Source organism: Crocuta crocuta, unplaced genomic scaffold, assembly GCF_008692635.1.
Source record: "Crocuta crocuta isolate KB4526 unplaced genomic scaffold, BGI_CrCroc_1.0 scaffold580, whole genome shotgun sequence".
NCBI lineage: Eukaryota > Metazoa > Chordata > Mammalia > Carnivora > Hyaenidae > Crocuta > Crocuta crocuta.
Window position 1 is genome coordinate 5,098,446 of NW_027527940.1, and position 17,883 is coordinate 5,116,328.

General features: G+C 36.0%; 1 protein-coding gene across 3 annotated transcripts in view; it reads left to right on the forward strand.

The window, feature by feature from the left end:
* Positions 1-17,883, forward strand: part of NCK1 (NCK adaptor protein 1) — a 71,304-nt gene that overhangs the window by 41,574 nt on the left and 11,847 nt on the right. For 2 of the 3 annotated variants that reach the window (XM_077752342.1, XM_077752341.1), the window contains exon 2: positions 8,129-8,372. In XM_077752342.1, coding sequence (XP_077608468.1) covers positions 8,147-8,372 — 226 coding nt within the window. In that variant the 5' untranslated portion in view covers positions 8,129-8,146. Of the gene's footprint in view, positions 1-8,128; positions 8,373-11,375; positions 11,474-17,883 lie in introns of those variants that run through there. The other variant, XM_077752344.1, reaches the window with a different exon arrangement.

Genomic DNA, 17,883 nt, shown 5'->3' on the forward strand with positions numbered 1-17,883 from the left:
CAGAGCCTTTTGAGTCTGGTTCAAGGACATTGTATATGGTTAATGTATGTTTAACTGTATAAGAAGCTGCCAAGCTGTTACCCGTAGGTGGCTATACTGTTTTGCATCCCCACAAGCTCAGTGTTTGAGTTCACGTTGCTCTGCATTATTATTGACACCTGGTACTGTTTGTGTCCCCCCCCCATTCTCCCTTTGTTCCTCCTTCCCTTCCCCCCTTATCTTTTTAAGCTGTTTAATTAGCTGTGTCATCATATCATTTTGTGGTTTTAATTTGCATTTCTGTAATGACTAATGTTGAGGATCTTTATATGTCATCCTTGTACAGTATCCCCTCTTTCCAAAAGTTCACATTATGCCACCCAAGATCTCAGTATGGTAATGACTTTTTGAAGTGAAAATCCTCTTTGGATTTCTGTCGGTTGGTGAAAACAGGTACTTAGTATGTGAGATATTCTTTAGTAAAAGCAAAATGTTACTTTCAGAAAGCAGAGGGTACACTCACTTTATGTCATTTTGGCTTCTGAAAGGTTTCATAGGAATGCTGTACTTTCACGTAGTGGGAGAAAGCTCTGTCATCTTTGGTGAAGTATCTGTTCAAATATTTTGACCATTAAAAATGTTAAATTTTTAAATATTTTTGTCTATGGCTTTTCTCAGCACAGCCTGAGATGCAATGCTCCCTAGGGAATAACATGCCAATGGCTCTACTGGCCTGGCCTGGCTTCCATGGCTTTGGGCTGAGAGTCTTCCAGCCTGTTGAAACTCAGGTAATGGCCTACTTTTTTGAAATGCGGGAGGTGGGCTTAATGATCTCTAAATCATGTTTGGGGTCCTTCTTCCCTTGTCTTAAAGAATATCTCAATGTGAAGACTATCTCAACGTTTGCAGTGGAATATCTCTAGGTCTCATCCTATAAAATCTAAGAACACTGACAGTCTTTTTTCTTTCCTTCTTGTCTCCTTCCAGTTCAAATTGACTGTTTCCTGCTGGAGTGGCTGATTGAATCTTGTGTTCACACCCATACAAATCTGTATCAAAGGGTCTCTTGCCACACTCTTAGTGTTCTGTTCTGAATGTGTTCTCTCTCTCTCCCTTCTATGGCAGTACATCAGACTGAGAATTTCTGTCTTTTAAGTTAACTTCCCTTTTGGCTGATGGGAGTAGGGTAGAGGGGAAGGGGGGTGATGGGCATGGAGAAGGGCACTTGTTGGGATGAGCACTTGGTGTTACATGTAAACCAACTTGACAATAAACTATTTAAAAAATAATTAATTAACTTCCCTTTTGGTTAACGGTTACATCTTGGAGATATTTTTCTTCCCATGTTTTATTGTAAGCATTCAAGTGAAGCCAAGTCACAGTTTCAACACTGCATAGAAATGGCCCCAGTCAGATATTCCAATTTTATTCTCATAAGTTCTACCCTTCCACAAAATACCGGGATGTGAATACAGTTCAGCTAAGTGCCTTACCATCTTATACCAGTTTCCAATAACATGTACCTTATTTCTGTCTGAAATGTCATAGATTGGCCTTTACTGTTGTCAAAAAACCAAATTTGAAAAAATATAAAGATCTTACTGACTTTATTTGAGGATTCATGAATTGGGCAGCATCTGATCTAACAGATAGAAAGGAGCTCCAAAGAGCTATTTAATACAAAATTAAAGCCTTTTATTGGTAGAGAGAGACAGGAAAAGGAAGTTTCTAGCAAAGAGGATATTGTTTCAGGTAGGGCCACCTTCTATGGAGGATGGAAGGGGTCTGTTGGGTGGATTATCATACTGGTGTTCACCAGGTAATTTCAGATAGACTGGTTAAAGGTTACGCTTCTGGAAGAGGCTGAAACTGCAGTTATGCTTGGTATTGACTCTTAGTTTGCTGACATGGAGCTTAGCATGAAGGACTCCATTTAAAAAAAATTTTTTTTTTAACGTTTATTTATTTTTGAGATACAGAGTGAGGAAGGGAGGGCAGAGAGAGGAAGACACAATCCGAAACAGGCTCCAGGCTCCGAGCTGTCAGCCCAGGGCCCAACGTGGACCTCAAAGTCACAAACCGCAAGATCATGACCTGAGCTGAAGTCAGCCGCTTAACTGACTGAGCCACCCAGGTGCCCCGAGGAACTCCATTTTTGATCTATTGTCTCTTTTTTTAACACCGTATTTCAGCCAACATTCTGTTCATGACCACTTAGGGATTCTCTTAAAAGGATTGAGGCTTTCCCTGTATGTCTCCACTTCTGAGCCTTCAGAAGAATTTACCCTCAACAATCTGTTCATGGTAATGTAGAATTTTTCTAGCCTGCATCTCCAGATTATGCCCATTATCTAGTTTGAAAGCCCCTCCCACGTTTTTAGGTATTTGTTACAGCCATTATGTTTGGGCTGATAATACCAAAATAATAGGCTGGGTGGTTTGTAAACAGCAGAAACTTACTGCTCATAGGTCTGGAAGTTGGAAGTCTGAGATCAGGGTGCCAGCATGGTCATGTGAGTCCCTTCTCCATGTTGCAAGCTTCTTGTATCCTCACATGGTAGAAGGGGTTAGGGACTCTATTGGATTTCTTTTATAAAGTACTAATCCCATTCATGAGAGCTTGGTCCTTAGGGCCTAATCACCTCCCAGAGGCTCTGCTTCCTAATAGCTGTCACCTTATGGAGGTTAAGATTTCAACATTAATTTGGGTTGAAACATTCAGACCATAGCAATAGTATTTCATTATGTTTTTAGTTTTATGTTTCTTTCATTTCCAACATCGGTTACTTGTCTTTTGGTCATTCTTGCTAGAGAGTTACCAGTTTTCTTGATCTTTTCAAGAACATCTTTTGGTTTCAAAAGTTTTTCTCTAATTTCTCTTTCAGTCTCACTGATTTCTGGTCTTTATTATGTCCTTCTGTTTCCTCTGGGTTTAATGTGCTCTTCTTTTTCCAGTTTCTTAAGGCAGAAACTTAACATTATTGATTTGGGACTTGTTTTCTAACATTTTATTATGACAATATTATAAATTTCCTTATAAGGACTACTTTAGCTGCATCTAACACATTTTTCTATGTTGAGTTTTCAGTTTTATTTACTTTAAAATATTTAGTAATTTCCCTTGAGTTTTCCTCTTTGATACATGAATTGTTTATTTTATTAAAAAAATTTTTTTTTATGTTTTATTTATTTCTGAGAGAGAGAGAGAGAGCATGAGCAGGGGAGGGTCAGAGAGAGAGGGAGACACAGAATCTGAAGCAGGCTCCAGGCTCGGAGCTGCCAGCACAGAACCCGATGTGGGGCCCGAACCTACAAGCTGTGAGATCCTGACCTGAGCCGAAGTCGGACACCCAACCGACTGAGCCACCCAGGCGCCCCTGATACATGAATTGTTTAGAAGTGTATTGTTTAATTTCCAAATACTGATAGATTTTCCAGTTATCTTTCTGTGACTGATTTCTAGTTTAATTCTGTCATGGTGAGAGATATATGCTGTACAATATCAATTCTTTTTACAATCATTAAGGTTTATTTTAGTGGCCAGAATATAATCTGTCTTGGTATATAATATAATGTATTTAGTGTCCAGAATACATCATGTCCATGTATCTTCTTCAGTGAATGTCTCTTCATGTCTTTTGTTCTTTTTCTTTTTTATTATTATTTTTTAAATTTATTTTTTCTTTCATAGTTTGTCAAGTTGGTTTCCATATAACACTCTTTTGTTCATTTTCTAACTTTGTTTTTTACTGTTGACTTTTTCCTTCTATGGATCTTGCTTTTGATGTCAAGTCTAAGAATTCTTTGCCTAGCTAGCTCTGTATCCTGATATATTTTTCTTAAAGTTTCATAGTTTTACATCTAAGGTTGTCATTCGTTTTGAGTTAGTGTTTGTATAAGATGTGAGATTAGGTATTGTACTTTTTTGCCAGGGGTTGGGGGATAGCTGTTGATGTCCTGTTGCTTTAGTAGCATTTATTGAGAAAGCTCTCCCCTAGCCCCCAACCACTGAATTACTTTTTACACTTGATCAAAATCCAGATGAGCACATTTGTGTGGGTCTGTTTCTGGGTTCTCTTTCTTTTCCATTTGATATACATGTCTATTTCTTTGTGGATACTGTACAATCTTGACTACTATATCTATATAATAAGTCTTCCCAGATCATTTTATTTTGACTTACAAAATGTTTTAGCTTATTCTAGTATTTTGCCTTTCCATATAAATTATAGAATAATTGTGTGTGTATGTGTGTGTGTATGCAAAAAAATTTTGCTGGGACTTTGATTAAAAATTATGTAAACCTGTGTATCAGTCTGGGAAAAATTAGTACCCTTACTATGTTTGCGTTTTCCATTTGAAAAACATTTTTAGATCTTTAATTTCTTTTATCTGCATTTTGTAGTTTTCAGCATCCAGTCCCCTTCATGTTGTATTAGCTTTGTACCTTTTTCATTTTTTCCCATATTTAATAATTGTAAATGATATGGATTTTTAATTTTGGTGTCCCTGTATTCATTCATAGTACATAGACATACAGTTGATTTTTGCATGTTGATCTTGTGTCCGGTGACCTTGCTGAAGTCACTAGTTAGTACTAGGAAGGTTTTTGTTTGTTTGGTTGGTTTTTTTGTTTTGGTAGCTTCCTTAGAATCTGTGGTTATCATTCATGTTCTCTGCAGATAAGGAGAGTTTTATTTCTTCTTTTCTGATCTATATGTTATTTATCCTTTACTTACCTTGCTAAAACTTGCAGTACTTTGTTGAATAAGAGTAGTGAGAGTGGATATCTTTACCTTGTTCTTGATTGTAGGAGGAAGGCATCTGTCTTTAACCATTAAGTGTGTTTGTTAGCTGTAGGTTTTTTGCAGATCCCATTTATCAAGTTGAGGAAGTTCCCTTCTATTTCTGTCTTTCTGAGAACTTTTATCATGGGGGTTGAATTTGTCAGATGCTTCTTTTTCTGCATTGAGTAATATGTTCATATGATTTTTCTTGGCTTGTTAATGTGATGAATTATACTGATTAATTTTTTAATATTGAACCAGCTTTGTATCCCTGGAAAAAAACTCTACTGGGTCATGGAGTATTCTTTTTATATACTGCTGAATTCCATTTGCTAATATATTTTTAAGAATTTTTGCATCTATATTAATGAGGTATATTAGTTGGTTGTTTTCTTTTTTATACTGTTGTCTACTTTTCACATCAGGGTAATCAACTTCAAAGATAAATTGGAAAGTGTTTCCCCCCTCTACTATTTTCTAGAAGAGATTATGTAGAATTGGTATAAATTCCTCAAATAATTAGCAGATTTCTTGAGTGAAGCCATCTGGACCTGAAGATTTATTTTGGGGGGTAAAGTTTTTATATAATGAATTTAAGTTCCTGAATAGTTATAGGGTTATTCAAACTATCTGATATTGAGTGTGTTTTGATAATTTGTGTTTTTTGAAGAATTAGTCCGTTATCTCTAAGTCATCAAATTTATGTGTGTGGAGTTGTTTGTAGAATTCCCTTATTACCCTTTTGATGGGAGGGAATGGCTTTGATTAACCCAAATACAGCTTTGAAGTTAGAGTCAGTCTCTCCTGAAATTGCATGGCTAAAACAATAATAGTGAGGTGACAACTAGAAGGGTAATTGAAATATTATGAGGAAATGAGAAAGTTCTGGGTATACAACCTACAGTATCATCATACCAACTCTTAATTTTAATAAAATATCATTTGCTGGTTTTATGTGATTACTCTTCTAGATGAATTTTAAAGTAGGTTTGTCAAGCTTCAAAATAAATTCCATTGGGACCTACAATTAAATTTCGTTAAATTTATAGATTAATTATAAAGGTGTGTGTGTTGCGCGCACGTGCGCACAGGTTCCCATAGGGAAGGAATCAGAGTCCGTGCTCAAGTATGCCTGGAAAAAAAACCCGTCTGCTTTCTTTTGCTTCAGAAAGTTTATCACTCATTGCTGTAATTTTTTACATCATGTACTAGTAATTATTTAGACTTGGTTGTAACTTTTTATTTGGAAGTAATTTCAAACAGAAAATTTGCAAGTTATTTCACTACATCCTTGAGTCATTCTTTCAGAAGAATATGTGGTGGGTGTTAAGGCCTTGCATTGCCCTCCCCCCAAAAAAGTATCTACCGTATAGACACAAAACTATCTACACTTGAATGCTATTGAATGTTGAATTCTAGATTAAAATGCATTTCTTTGAGAACATTGAACAACTTGCTTCATTGTTGAGAAAAGAGAATGAACGCTATTCAGTATCCAAAACCAAAAGCTGAATTTATTTGCTTGCTAAGCCAGGGATAGCTGTTTATGTATAATAATCTCTCTGAAGAAAGCAGGTAGCTGATCTAGTAAGTTCAAGAGTGAGTTAGGCTTGTAATTTTCCTTTCTTTGTTCTGAAAGAGTTTGTGTAAATTGGAATTAACAATTCCTTGAATTTTAATAGAACTTGCCTGTAAAACCATGTGGTCCTGATGTTCATTATGGGAAGATTTCTTTTTTTTTTTTTAATGTTTTATTTATTTCTGAGAGAGAGAGAGAGCGTGAGCAGGAGAGGGTCAGAGAGAGAGGGAGATACAGAATCTGAAACAGGCTCCAGGCTCTGAGCTAGCTGTCAGCACAGAGCCCGACGCGGGGCTCGAACCCATGAACCGTGAGATCGTGACCTGAGCTGAAGTTGGACGCTTAACTGACTGAGCTACCCAGGCACCCCACATTTTGGGAAGATTTCTTAATGACTGATTGAATGTTATTACTTTTTTAGTTTTTATTTTTCTATAAATTTGTACATTTTAGTTTTCAGATTTATTAATAAAGTTGTTTATAATATTGCCAGGTATTTTGAATGTCTGTCACATCCATAAATATGACTCCCTTTTCATTCTTGGTATTTGAGTATGTTTTTTCCTTTTTTCATTCATCAGTGTTGCCAAACTATTTCCATTTTTAGTCAAGGCAGAGAACTACCTTTGTGTTCTCTTGAGCCTTTTTACTATATCATTGTTTTCTGTTCCGGTAAATTCTACTTTTATTTGTATTACTTCATTTTTTCACTTTATATTCTGCTTTTCTAACTGCTTAAGATAGATGCTCAGTTCATTAATTTAAAGTTTTCTGATTTTTCTGATGTAACTATTTACAACTAGGATTTCTCTATATATAGTCCTTTTGCTGCATCCCACTGGTTGGCTATGTAGTCTTTTTATTACTTTACTCCTCTAACTGTTTTCACAATTCTATTATAATTTCTTCTTTGACTCATACAGTTTTAGAAGTTTCCAAATAGGAGGTTTTTAAAAAGCTCTTTTATTATGGTTGTCAGAGAATATGGCTGTAGGATACCAAGTAGTTGAAAGTTACTGAATTTTCTCTATTGCCTAACATTTGAACAATTTATATATATATTCCATTTGTATTCTCTTTGGAAGTAATATTTGTGCATGTTTATTAGATCAGATTAATGGTTTTGCTGTCAGAATTTTTTGTAAGTTTAGTTATTTTGAGAGAGAGAGTGCACATGCATAAGCAGGGAAGAGAAAGAATCCCAGGCAGGCTCTGTGCTGTTAAACATGGATCTCCGCATGGGGCTCCATCCCATGAACTGTGGGATTGTGACCTGAGCTGAAATCAAGAGTCTGGTGCTTAACCAACTGAGCCACCAGCCATCTCTTGATGTCAGTTCTTATCTAGCTTTACTACTTTTTTGTCTCTTTGATTCATACTGAGATTAGTATGTTAAAAATTGTCCTCTGTGATAATGGATTTGTTTACTTTTTTTATGGTTCTATCAGTCTATTTTGGAACTATGTTAATAGGTACATATAAGTTTAGCTGTTATATGTATTTCATAAAACTTTCTATTATGTATGAACTATTTTTTGTAGTGAACTGATTTATAAATGGTAATGTTTGCTTTAAAGTCCTTTTGTATGTTATTAATAAAGCTACACCAGTTTTGCTTTTATTAATATTAGGATTGCCTGGTTTTTTATTTTTTGTTTTTTGTTTTTCATATTTTTCCTTTCATCCCTTCAAGGCTCTTAGGTTTTTTTAGTGTATCTCATTTGAAAAGCATGTACACTACTACTACTTAAACCTTATGTAAATGTTTTCTATGTGGTTACAGTTCTGAAGCTGCTGAAAGATGGCAGAAGAAGTGGTGGTAGTAGCCAAATTTGATTATGTGGCCCAACAAGAACAAGAGCTGGACATCAAGAAGAATGAGAGATTATGGCTTCTGGATGACTCTAAATCCTGGTGGCGAGTTCGAAACTCCATGAATAAAACGGGTTTTGTGCCTTCTAACTATGTGGAAAGGAAAAACAGTGCTCGGAAAGCATCTATTGTAAAAAACCTAAAGGATACCTTAGGTAAGTTATTTTTGTTTTAAAACACCAACAATACTTTCTTCCTTTTTTTCCTTATAATTTTTTTAAATGAGACAGAGCATGAATGAAGGAAGGGCAGAGAAGGAGGCACAGAATCTAAAGTAGGCTCCAGGCTCCAAACTGTGAGCATAGAGTCCGATGCAGAGCTTGAACTCACAGACCACAAGATCATGACCTGAGCCAAAGCTGGATGCTTCACTGACTGAGCCAACTAGGCACCCCAACAATACTTTTTTAAAATGGATGCTAGAGCTTGGTTCTTTGTAGAGAATTTTGGCAGCATTGGGCATAATTGACTAGAGAAGTCCAGGACTAGAATTTCAGCTAGGCCAGGAAAGTTTGGCTTGTAGCAGGTGCTCAAGTCAGAAGACAGTTAAAGGTCGTAAGTGTTAGTGGGCAGTATCTATAAATCTAGCTGATTTTCAAGGGATAAACCAGAGTGGTACTAAATAGAAGAACTGACTTTAGTCAGTTCTCCTTTAATCATGAGTGCTTGTTGCAGTGTAGGTAGATTCTACATCTAAATGAGACAATGAGAGAGATTCAGAATTGCTTCTATGGTGTTAAGGCAACTTATTTAACTTGGCACATTGCTGTATTTTAACCTTTAATAGCTTATATTTTGAATTTTGCTCTTAAAAACAAGCCATCATTTTATTCTTATATTTAATAAGAGTTAAAAAAATGTTTTAATGTTTTTTTTTTTAATTTATTTCTGAGAGAGAGAGAGACAGCGTGAGCAGGGGAGGGTCAGAGAGAGAGGTAGACACAGAATCCGAAACAGGCTCCAGGCTCTGAGCTGTCAGCACAGAGCCCGACGCTGGGCTCAAACCCACCAACCGTGAGATCATGACCTGAGCCCAAGTCGGATGCTTAACCAACTGAGCCACCCAGGTGCCCCGATAAGAGTTTTAAACTGTGGATCATTACTGTAGATTAGCATATACCAAGCTGATCTCTTTCCCTATTTTTTCCCCCCTCTAATTGCAGTTTGTTTTTACAAGCTCTCCATTAGGACTAGAGATAATGCAACCCACTTCACACTGGGCTTGGCTGAGTTGATAGGAAGGAAGTATGCACAAATGAGGACTGGCCTCTTTTTTCTTTTAATTTAAACTCTCCTTGGCTGACAGGAAGGAATTGGGAGGGACAGAATTTCATTTTTGGTATTCAGGCAAACATACTGTTACTTGATGGTTCTTTGTCTATACGTAGAAGAGAAAGTAAAATTTTTCATTGCAATGATAGTTTGGGAGTAATGTGCCATGATTAACAAATATGAAATATTATTGACTAACTGCCTTATATTTTATTTCTTCTTAAGCATTATTGTTATTCTAGAGTGTTCTTTCAATTATCAGCAATAGAAGACAAATAGCAAAAACTGAAATATAGTATAACTCAAAGTAAATATAAAATATTAGAATATTGGTTTGTGAGATAATAAAATTTCCAGTATTCTAAAGGTAGTTTAATAATGGGAGTTATTAATCTGAATTTTCACCTAACTTTTAACTCTGTATCTGAGGTTACCTTTTATTTTGACTTTTAAGGTTTTGCAAATAAGACCATTATTATTAGTTTTTTTTAATTAAAAAAGTTTTTTGTTTTTAATTTAATTTATTTTTTTAAACATTTATTCATTTTTGAGAGACAGAGACAGAGCCTGAGTAGAGGAGAGGCAGAGAGAGAGGGAGACACAGAATCTGAAGCAAGCTCCAGGTTCTGAGCTCTCAGCACAGAACCCAACACAAGTCTCAAACCCATGAACTGCGGGATCATGACCTGAGCCAAAGTCTGACGCTTAGCCAACTGAACCACCTAGGCACCCTGTTTTTAATTTTAGACAGTACAAGCAGGGGAGAGGGGGAGAGAGAGTGAGAGAGTTTCAAGCAGGCTTCACACTCTGTGCAGATCCCCATGTGGGGCTGAAACTCGTAAACCATGAGATCATGACCTGAGCAGAAATCAAGAGTTGGACACTCAACCAACTGAGCCACCCAGGCACCCTTATTAGTTTTTAAATTGGAAGACAACTCAGAAGATTTGTCAGACGCCCAACTGACTGAGCCACCCAGGCACCCCAAAAATATCCCACTTTTAGATACTATTGCATATGGATTTAAAAAGCCCAACTAGATAGGGACACCTGGGTGGCTCAGTCTGCCCAGTGTCCAACTCTTGATTTTAGCTCGGGTCATGATTTTACGGTTCATGAGTTCCAGCCCCACATGGGGCTCTGCGCCGACAGTGTAGAGCTTGCATGGGACTCTTTCTTCCTCCCTCTCTCTCTGCCCCTTCTCATGCTCTCTCTCTCTCTCTCCCTCAAATAAACATTAAAAAAAAAAACTTTAATGTATAAAAAGAGCCCAACTAGATAGAATTTTTATTATTTGTTAATACTCCCGGGACATCTTCCATACTATTTTCTGATATTAAGACAATTTTAATTTATTTAAGTCCTAAGAAGTCTCTGTTACCTTTATTATATTACAGTTATTGCTGCCTATATTGCAGGGTACTTGAAAGCATTCTGTTTTATGTTAATGATTTTTAGTTTTTCTGTATAATAATGTATATCCACCTTTTGTATCAGATTGCCTTCTCTAAGAATTTCTGAACCCCCTTTTGGTAACTTAAATGTCTCATGTATTTAATGGATTTGCTTTACAATGATTGTGCTTGTGGAGACTTTGTTTGATAGTTAAGAAGGAAAAGGAGAAAACAAAGGAAAGCGTGAATGCATGAATATATTTTCAACTACTGAAAATACATGTTTTAAAGCTTCTTCCAAAAAGGGCTGAATAATAAGGTAACATTTGTGGCCCTGATGATATACTTGTTTTACAGGTTCTGTTTTAGTTTAGAGGGGAAAAAGTTTTGGAAAGAGAGAAGCCTCAGAAAGACTTTCTATTGCCTGGGTGTGGGCCAGGTCACATGGATTGGGTGTGGGGAGTTTCAGTGTCGCCGAACAGACCAGGAAGCTCACTGAGAATTGTCCTGAGCTGTGTTAACAAACTGACAAGAGAACACGGGATTTTTGTTCAAAATGGATTGGCTAAACGTCTTTAAAGATTTTTTCAGTAAGTTAATCTGTTTGTTAAATCCATAGTTTTCTTGTAGTTTTTGAATTAGATTTTTCACTTTTGTGAATTTAAAGAAAAACTGGAGAGAACCTAGTGCATTTATATAATAGACTGGTGCTTTATATTGTTTATGAAACATAAGCTAAATGATTGGTGATACTTCATAAAGTATTAGTTTCGACTTGATAGGTAAAATAGTTTTAAAATGCTTTACTTTCAGTGTTTAATAAGTAGGAAGAGGATATAAATGAGTTTGCAGTTAGTTTTAATTTGGTAACTTTGAACTTAATATATACATTTGAAGTGTTAAATTATAAACATTAAAATATGAAGAAAAGAAAGGATTAGGTGAGCAAGTTCCTTCAACCTCAGTATTTCAATTAACATAATATTATTTTAGTACTTTTTACTTAGATTTTAGAAGAACAGTGTAGAAAATAATAATGCATAAAGCAGCAGTAAAGGGAATGTTTTCATTTAATCATTGTAGGATTGCTAGAAGCTGCTATTTTGGTAAATGTGAGATTTGATATTTTGAAGTGAGTTAGAGAGCAGCAGCATCCAGAGAAAATGAAAACACTGAAAGAAGATGGTAAATTATTGGGATTATTTTTCAGTTAATGTTATAAAGTAATACTAACTTACAAGAGCCTAAGGTGTTTATTTGCTGATGGCCTTTTTATGATCTTATGATAGTGAACTTGATTTGATCTGTTTGAACATTTGCTTGGTGTTTCTAGAAAAATGAACAGAGGAGTTGTTGTAGAAGTTTCTTATGCATAAGGATTCTAGGGAAACAAAGGGTAACCTGTTGAGAGATTTCAGGGAAAGGGCAGTATGGGAAAGGAGCAAGTACTTTTTGTTGAAAAAGAATACTGTAATTGTGCTATTAAGACTCATTTGTTTCTTTAGTTAACTTTGGTGGCCAAGTGAATCCTTCTGGAATAGATCTCTTTTGTTTATTTTTTGGAAAGTTAATACATTTTTAGGTCCACTTTTTGGGTTTAGTTTTCCTTTTAGAAAGCTTATTAATTTATTCATTCGTTTATCATATTTTTCTTGAGAGCAGCTGTAAGCCAGATAAAAATTATAGAATGAAAAACTAATATTAACTCTCATGGAACTCACATGGTGAGGAAATAGGTGGTGGTGGTTATTTAATATTGATAATACAGTGGATTTCATATCTCTGGTTTTAAGTGATGCTGACCATAAATCAACCAGAAATGGTATAAAAGGAATATATTATATCATTAATATGGTGATTCATTATATACCATCAATTCAATAATAAAATTATTCACTCATTTGTCTTAGAAAGTTGATAATCTTAACTATGTTTGTAGACTGAGGGTCAGGGTTTGTAACCAGGGTATTCCTTTTCTCATTACCTGCAGCAAGCCAAAGTTTGAATTTGCAGTAGAAGATACAGTGCATCTTTGTGTGGTGGCTAGAATAAAAAAAGAGGGCTCAGGATTTTAGGTAAAACAGAATAATCAAAAACAAAAATTTATCTTATTTCATATAGGTGAAATGAACAGAAAAATACAAAAATTTAAATAAAAACTTATAATGAAGGGGTGCTTGGGTAGCTCAGTTGGTTAAGCATCTGACTCTTGATTTAGACTCAGGTCATGATCTCACGGTTCATGGGCTTAAGCCCCGAGTTGGGTTCTGCACTGATAGTGTGGAGCTTGCTTGAGATTCTCTCTTTCCCTCTCTTTCTGCCCCTTCCCTGCTCATGTGGGTTCTGCACTGATAGTCCGTAGTCTGCTTGGGATTCTCTCCCTTTCCCTCTCTCTCTGCCCCTTCCCTGCATGTGTGCACGTGCATCCCCCCTCCCAATAAACTTGTAATGGAAAGGACACCATTTATATGTATTTAGAATTCCCTAGTGTGCTCCCAGATGTACCCCTTACTTAGCCATGTGGCCAAAGTTATATAACTAAACTTTGCTGATTTCTTATTACTTACTTGTGAAGGAGAGAGTTAGGCAAGACTAGATGATCCTGGAAAGTCCCTTCTAATTCTGAAAGTCTTATAATCCTGGTAAACCACTGATGAGTTTTACATGTGATAGAAATCAGGGGAAAATACATGAGGGGGAGAGAAACTGGTTTTGAAGAAGTAGAAACATAAGAACAGAACTACAGTTTCTTAAAGAATTAGAAGGATCAGTAGTACTTCTTTGGCTTCATTTTATTGAACGTTTATTTCGTCAGTGATTTAGATGGAGGAAAAGTGACATGCTTAAAATAAAGAAGACCTAATACTGGAAGAATAACTAATACATTGGGTTCAGGCATGTTTGAAAGGTAAAAACAGATGGAAACAAACAAGGTGAATAGGGACAGGCATTAAGGTAAGTTTCTAGTTAGTTTGATTAATTTAAAATATTTATTAAAATTTTTTTAATTTTTTATTTTTGAGAGAGAGAGCATGAGTGGGGACAGGGCAGAAAGAGACAGAGACCCAGAATTCGAAACAGGCTCCAAGCTCTGAGCTGTCAGCACAGAGCACCATGGGGGACTCGAACCCACGAACCTGTGAAATCATGACTTGAGCTGAAGTTGGGTGCCCAACTGACTGAGCCACCCAGGCTCCCTATGTAAAATTTTTAAAAGGAATTGAAAAGATTGCTGAGAACCTGGCCTGGTAGGATATTATATTAGTAAAAGACTTATTAAGAGCTGCTGTGATAATATGGGTCCTAAAGAATTTCAATGCAGTTCATGATAGCATTGATTCAGATCGGTGCACTTCAAGTGAAAGGATGCAAATAGCCACTTCATGTGTGTGCTGGCCAAATAAAACTTGTCATAGGTATCCACTTTGGATAGATATATACTTTAGCAGTGGTATTGGGAAACTTGGATGCTTCCAAATACTGGCACCCAGTATTGCAGTATCAAGGATCTACAAACCAGGTTACATAAAAGTAGTTATGGGTACAAAGATTTGCCTTTAGGAAAAGGACAGTTGTCATGTGACTGTAATATTCACAGTGCTCAGTTAGATTCTTAAAAATATTGAGGAGTTAATAATACATTGTTTTGGTCAAGAAGCAGTGCTGTAGAAGAAGAGAAGTAAGACCAGTGGGTAAGAGCAAGGGAAAGATTGGAAGCTATACTGACACTTTTGGTTTTATTTTAACAAAGCTAATGATAAAAATTGATGAAGTTTTGGAGTGGTGGTGGGGTTTGGAGCTGACAGCCAAGAAAGTACTCTTGAAGACGTCTTTGGTGCAAAAAGGTGGTTTTATTAAAGCACGGGGACAGAACCCGGTGCAGAAAGAGCTTCCCTGGGACCTTGAGGAGGGACTGGTTATATATTTGGGAATTAGGAGAGGTAAGTCCAAATGGGAAGTTTCCAAAGAGATTTTCTTATGCTAAAGAAGACTTACAGAATACTGGAGGCCTAGCTTTTTGTTTTGTTTTGTTTTGTTTTGTTTTGTTTGTCAAGCTAAGGTTGTTTTACTCTGTAGCCATGCATTAACGTTAAGATAGTAGGAAGTTCCTGGAGAAATGTTTTTTACTCTGCCAGCCTCAAGTATTTGTCAGTGTGCTGCAGGTTGTAAGGAAATTTAATTTTATCTGTCATTTTCTTCTGCCTTTGTTTCCTACATCAAAAATGACTGCCTTATCCTCAGTGCTTAGACCTGAGGATTCTCTTCCAACTCTGGCCAGGTCTAGCTATAAAATGCAATAATAAAGATAAATGTGTTTTTGAAAAATTAAGTGCCAGAAGCACTAGGAGTAATAATTACCATTGATTAATGGAGTGCCTGCTATGTGCTGTGCACTGTGTAGGTGGTTTACATATAAACGTTAACTTTTTTTTTTTTTTAATTTATGAGGTAGGTTTTTACCACATACCACCGTTTTACAAACCAGGAAACTGGAATTTAAAGATTAAATAACTTGACCAAGATCAAATTGACCAGTAAATAGCAGGACTAAAATTTAAATTTAGGGGTTCTTTTGTTAGACTTTTCCTAGTGTGCCCATTATGATTAAAGAGTAGAGGAAGAATTAGGGTCAGATAAGCAGTGATTAGTGAGATTTGACACAAAAGGGACTACGATTAGGAGGACTGTGGAGAACTAACTATGAAGTTGAGAAGAATTTAGAAAAGGTAATGCCTTGATCTGAGGGAGCTTGCTTATTGTGGAGTGATCTAATTGTTGCTGATTATAACATAATTGAGAAATTAAGAGAAACTGGTATGTTTGTATAATTTTGTAAAGTACTTTTCCATGCATTTTTTCATTGTTAACAGGAAATTGGAAGGACTATTTTTTAGCAATAGAGAGAAAGGCCAATAATAAATAGGTTCTTCAAAGAGTTGGAAGCAGGGGGGAAAAAAGCAAGCTATTGATTATACATGCATTTGTCAATCCCATGATAAACATTAATGGAACACTTAATATGGGTCAGGCAGTGGAGATGCGTGATTAAAAACATGGTGTTTGATCTCGAAGAAGTAAATATTGGTATACAGAGGGTCGAGCATGGTAGTAAAAATATTTACAAAGAGTAGTAGTGCCACGAAAAAGAAATATATCTGTTCTGTTTGGGGGAGAGAGGAAAAATCTCTAGTGAGAAGAAGATACCTTGTTTGAGTCTTGAGGAATGAGGGTGGCAAGTGTTTGAAATAGAATACATCATGGGCGAAGGCTCAGTCTTTCAAGAGCATGAGTTTTTTTCGGGTACTGAAGAGCTTATGTGCTTTAGCATTAGTGTGAAGTTGAAAACATGCTCATAAGAGAGATCACAGAGGGGTTTGTGTTGCATAGAAAACAAATATTCTAAGCTTATGTTTTTTTGTCCTGAAATATTTCTGGCCTCTGAGATTAAAATAGGTTGTTTTTGGTGTTTTCCACGAGTCTATGCAAAAATTCTTCATTCTTTTTTTGACAGTGTATAATTAGTCTTAGACATCTTTTTCAGAATTAAAAAAAATCATTTTGAAACTAGACTTTAGCTTCAAGTTTAAATTTTGAATTTGCTTATATCACTCTTCAATTTTAATCAATGTAACAAACATTTATTGAGTATCTGGTATGTACACAGTTCTGAATAGTACAGGAAATGCAAAAAATCAGTGAGACCTGGAATAATTCTTTCCGAAAGCTGATGACTCTAGTGGATGAGCTTAAAAGACTTGCGTGCTGTCATATAAGTACCTCAGAGGTACAAGGTGCTAGGGTGCTTTAAAAAGGAAAGCTTATATCATTGGGGGATGATGGTGGGAAATGAAGGATGTTGGAAAACACAAAATGGAAAATGAATAAAACAACTTGAAATGGCACTTCTTGAATGGGTTTTTGATAGGCAGAAGTTTTAATAAGGTTTTGGGAAGAAATAGCAAGGCAAACAGAGTGAAGGTTGAAATATTATTTATTCAGGGGATTTAAGTGGCCCATTTTTATTAAGATTTAGGATAGTTTATCAAAGCTAGAACAAACAGTCCTAAAATTTGTATGGAACCACAAAAGACCCCAAATAGCCAAAGTAATAATGAAAAAACAAAAAAACCCAAAGTAGGAGGCATCACAATCTGTAATCATCCAGATAGCTTGGTATTGGTACAAAAACAGACACATAGACCAATGGAATAGAATAGAGAACCCAGAATTAGATCCACAAATGTATGACAAACTAGTGTGACAAAGCAGGAAAGAGTATGAATTGAAAAAAAGACAGTCTCTTTAGCAAATGGTGCTGGGAGAACTGGACAGCAACATGCAAAAGAAAGATTTAGGATAATTTCAATGCAGGACATTATGGGAAGAATCTTTTATTTAACACTTGCTATATGTATTGTGCTATTTATTACTTTATCTTACATCGTAAGTGGTGTTTTCTCCATTTCTAAACTCAGAAAAGTGAAATCGTTCGCTCGGATTTCCACAGTAAGTGATATATTTGGGATTTGAACTCAAAGGCTATTCAAAGTCTATGCTGTTTTCATTACTCTATACTGTAAGCCTAGAAAGTAAGGATGAGGATATTCTGGAGAGGTTTGTAGATTCTAGGAAGAGTATTTTTCTTAATTTGATAGGTAGAAAAGCCACTGTTGACTTTTGAGCAGTGATGTCATCTGATTGAAACTGTATTTACAGTTATGTGGATGATGGGTAGTAGCAGGACAGATTGAATTAGTAAGGAACTAGTTTAGAGGGTATTGAAGACTCAAGCACAACAAAGTGGGCCTGAAATAGTATGCAAATGGTGAGACTGGAAAGTGTCGGCAAAAAGGGAATAAGGATTTGATATGGGAACCTTTTTAAGAAAGAAAATTTGTATGAGGTATAATTCATATAACAAAATGAATCATTTTCAAGTGTGTTGTGCAACCATCATATCTAGTTACAAACCATTTTCATCACCCCCCCCCCCCCCCCC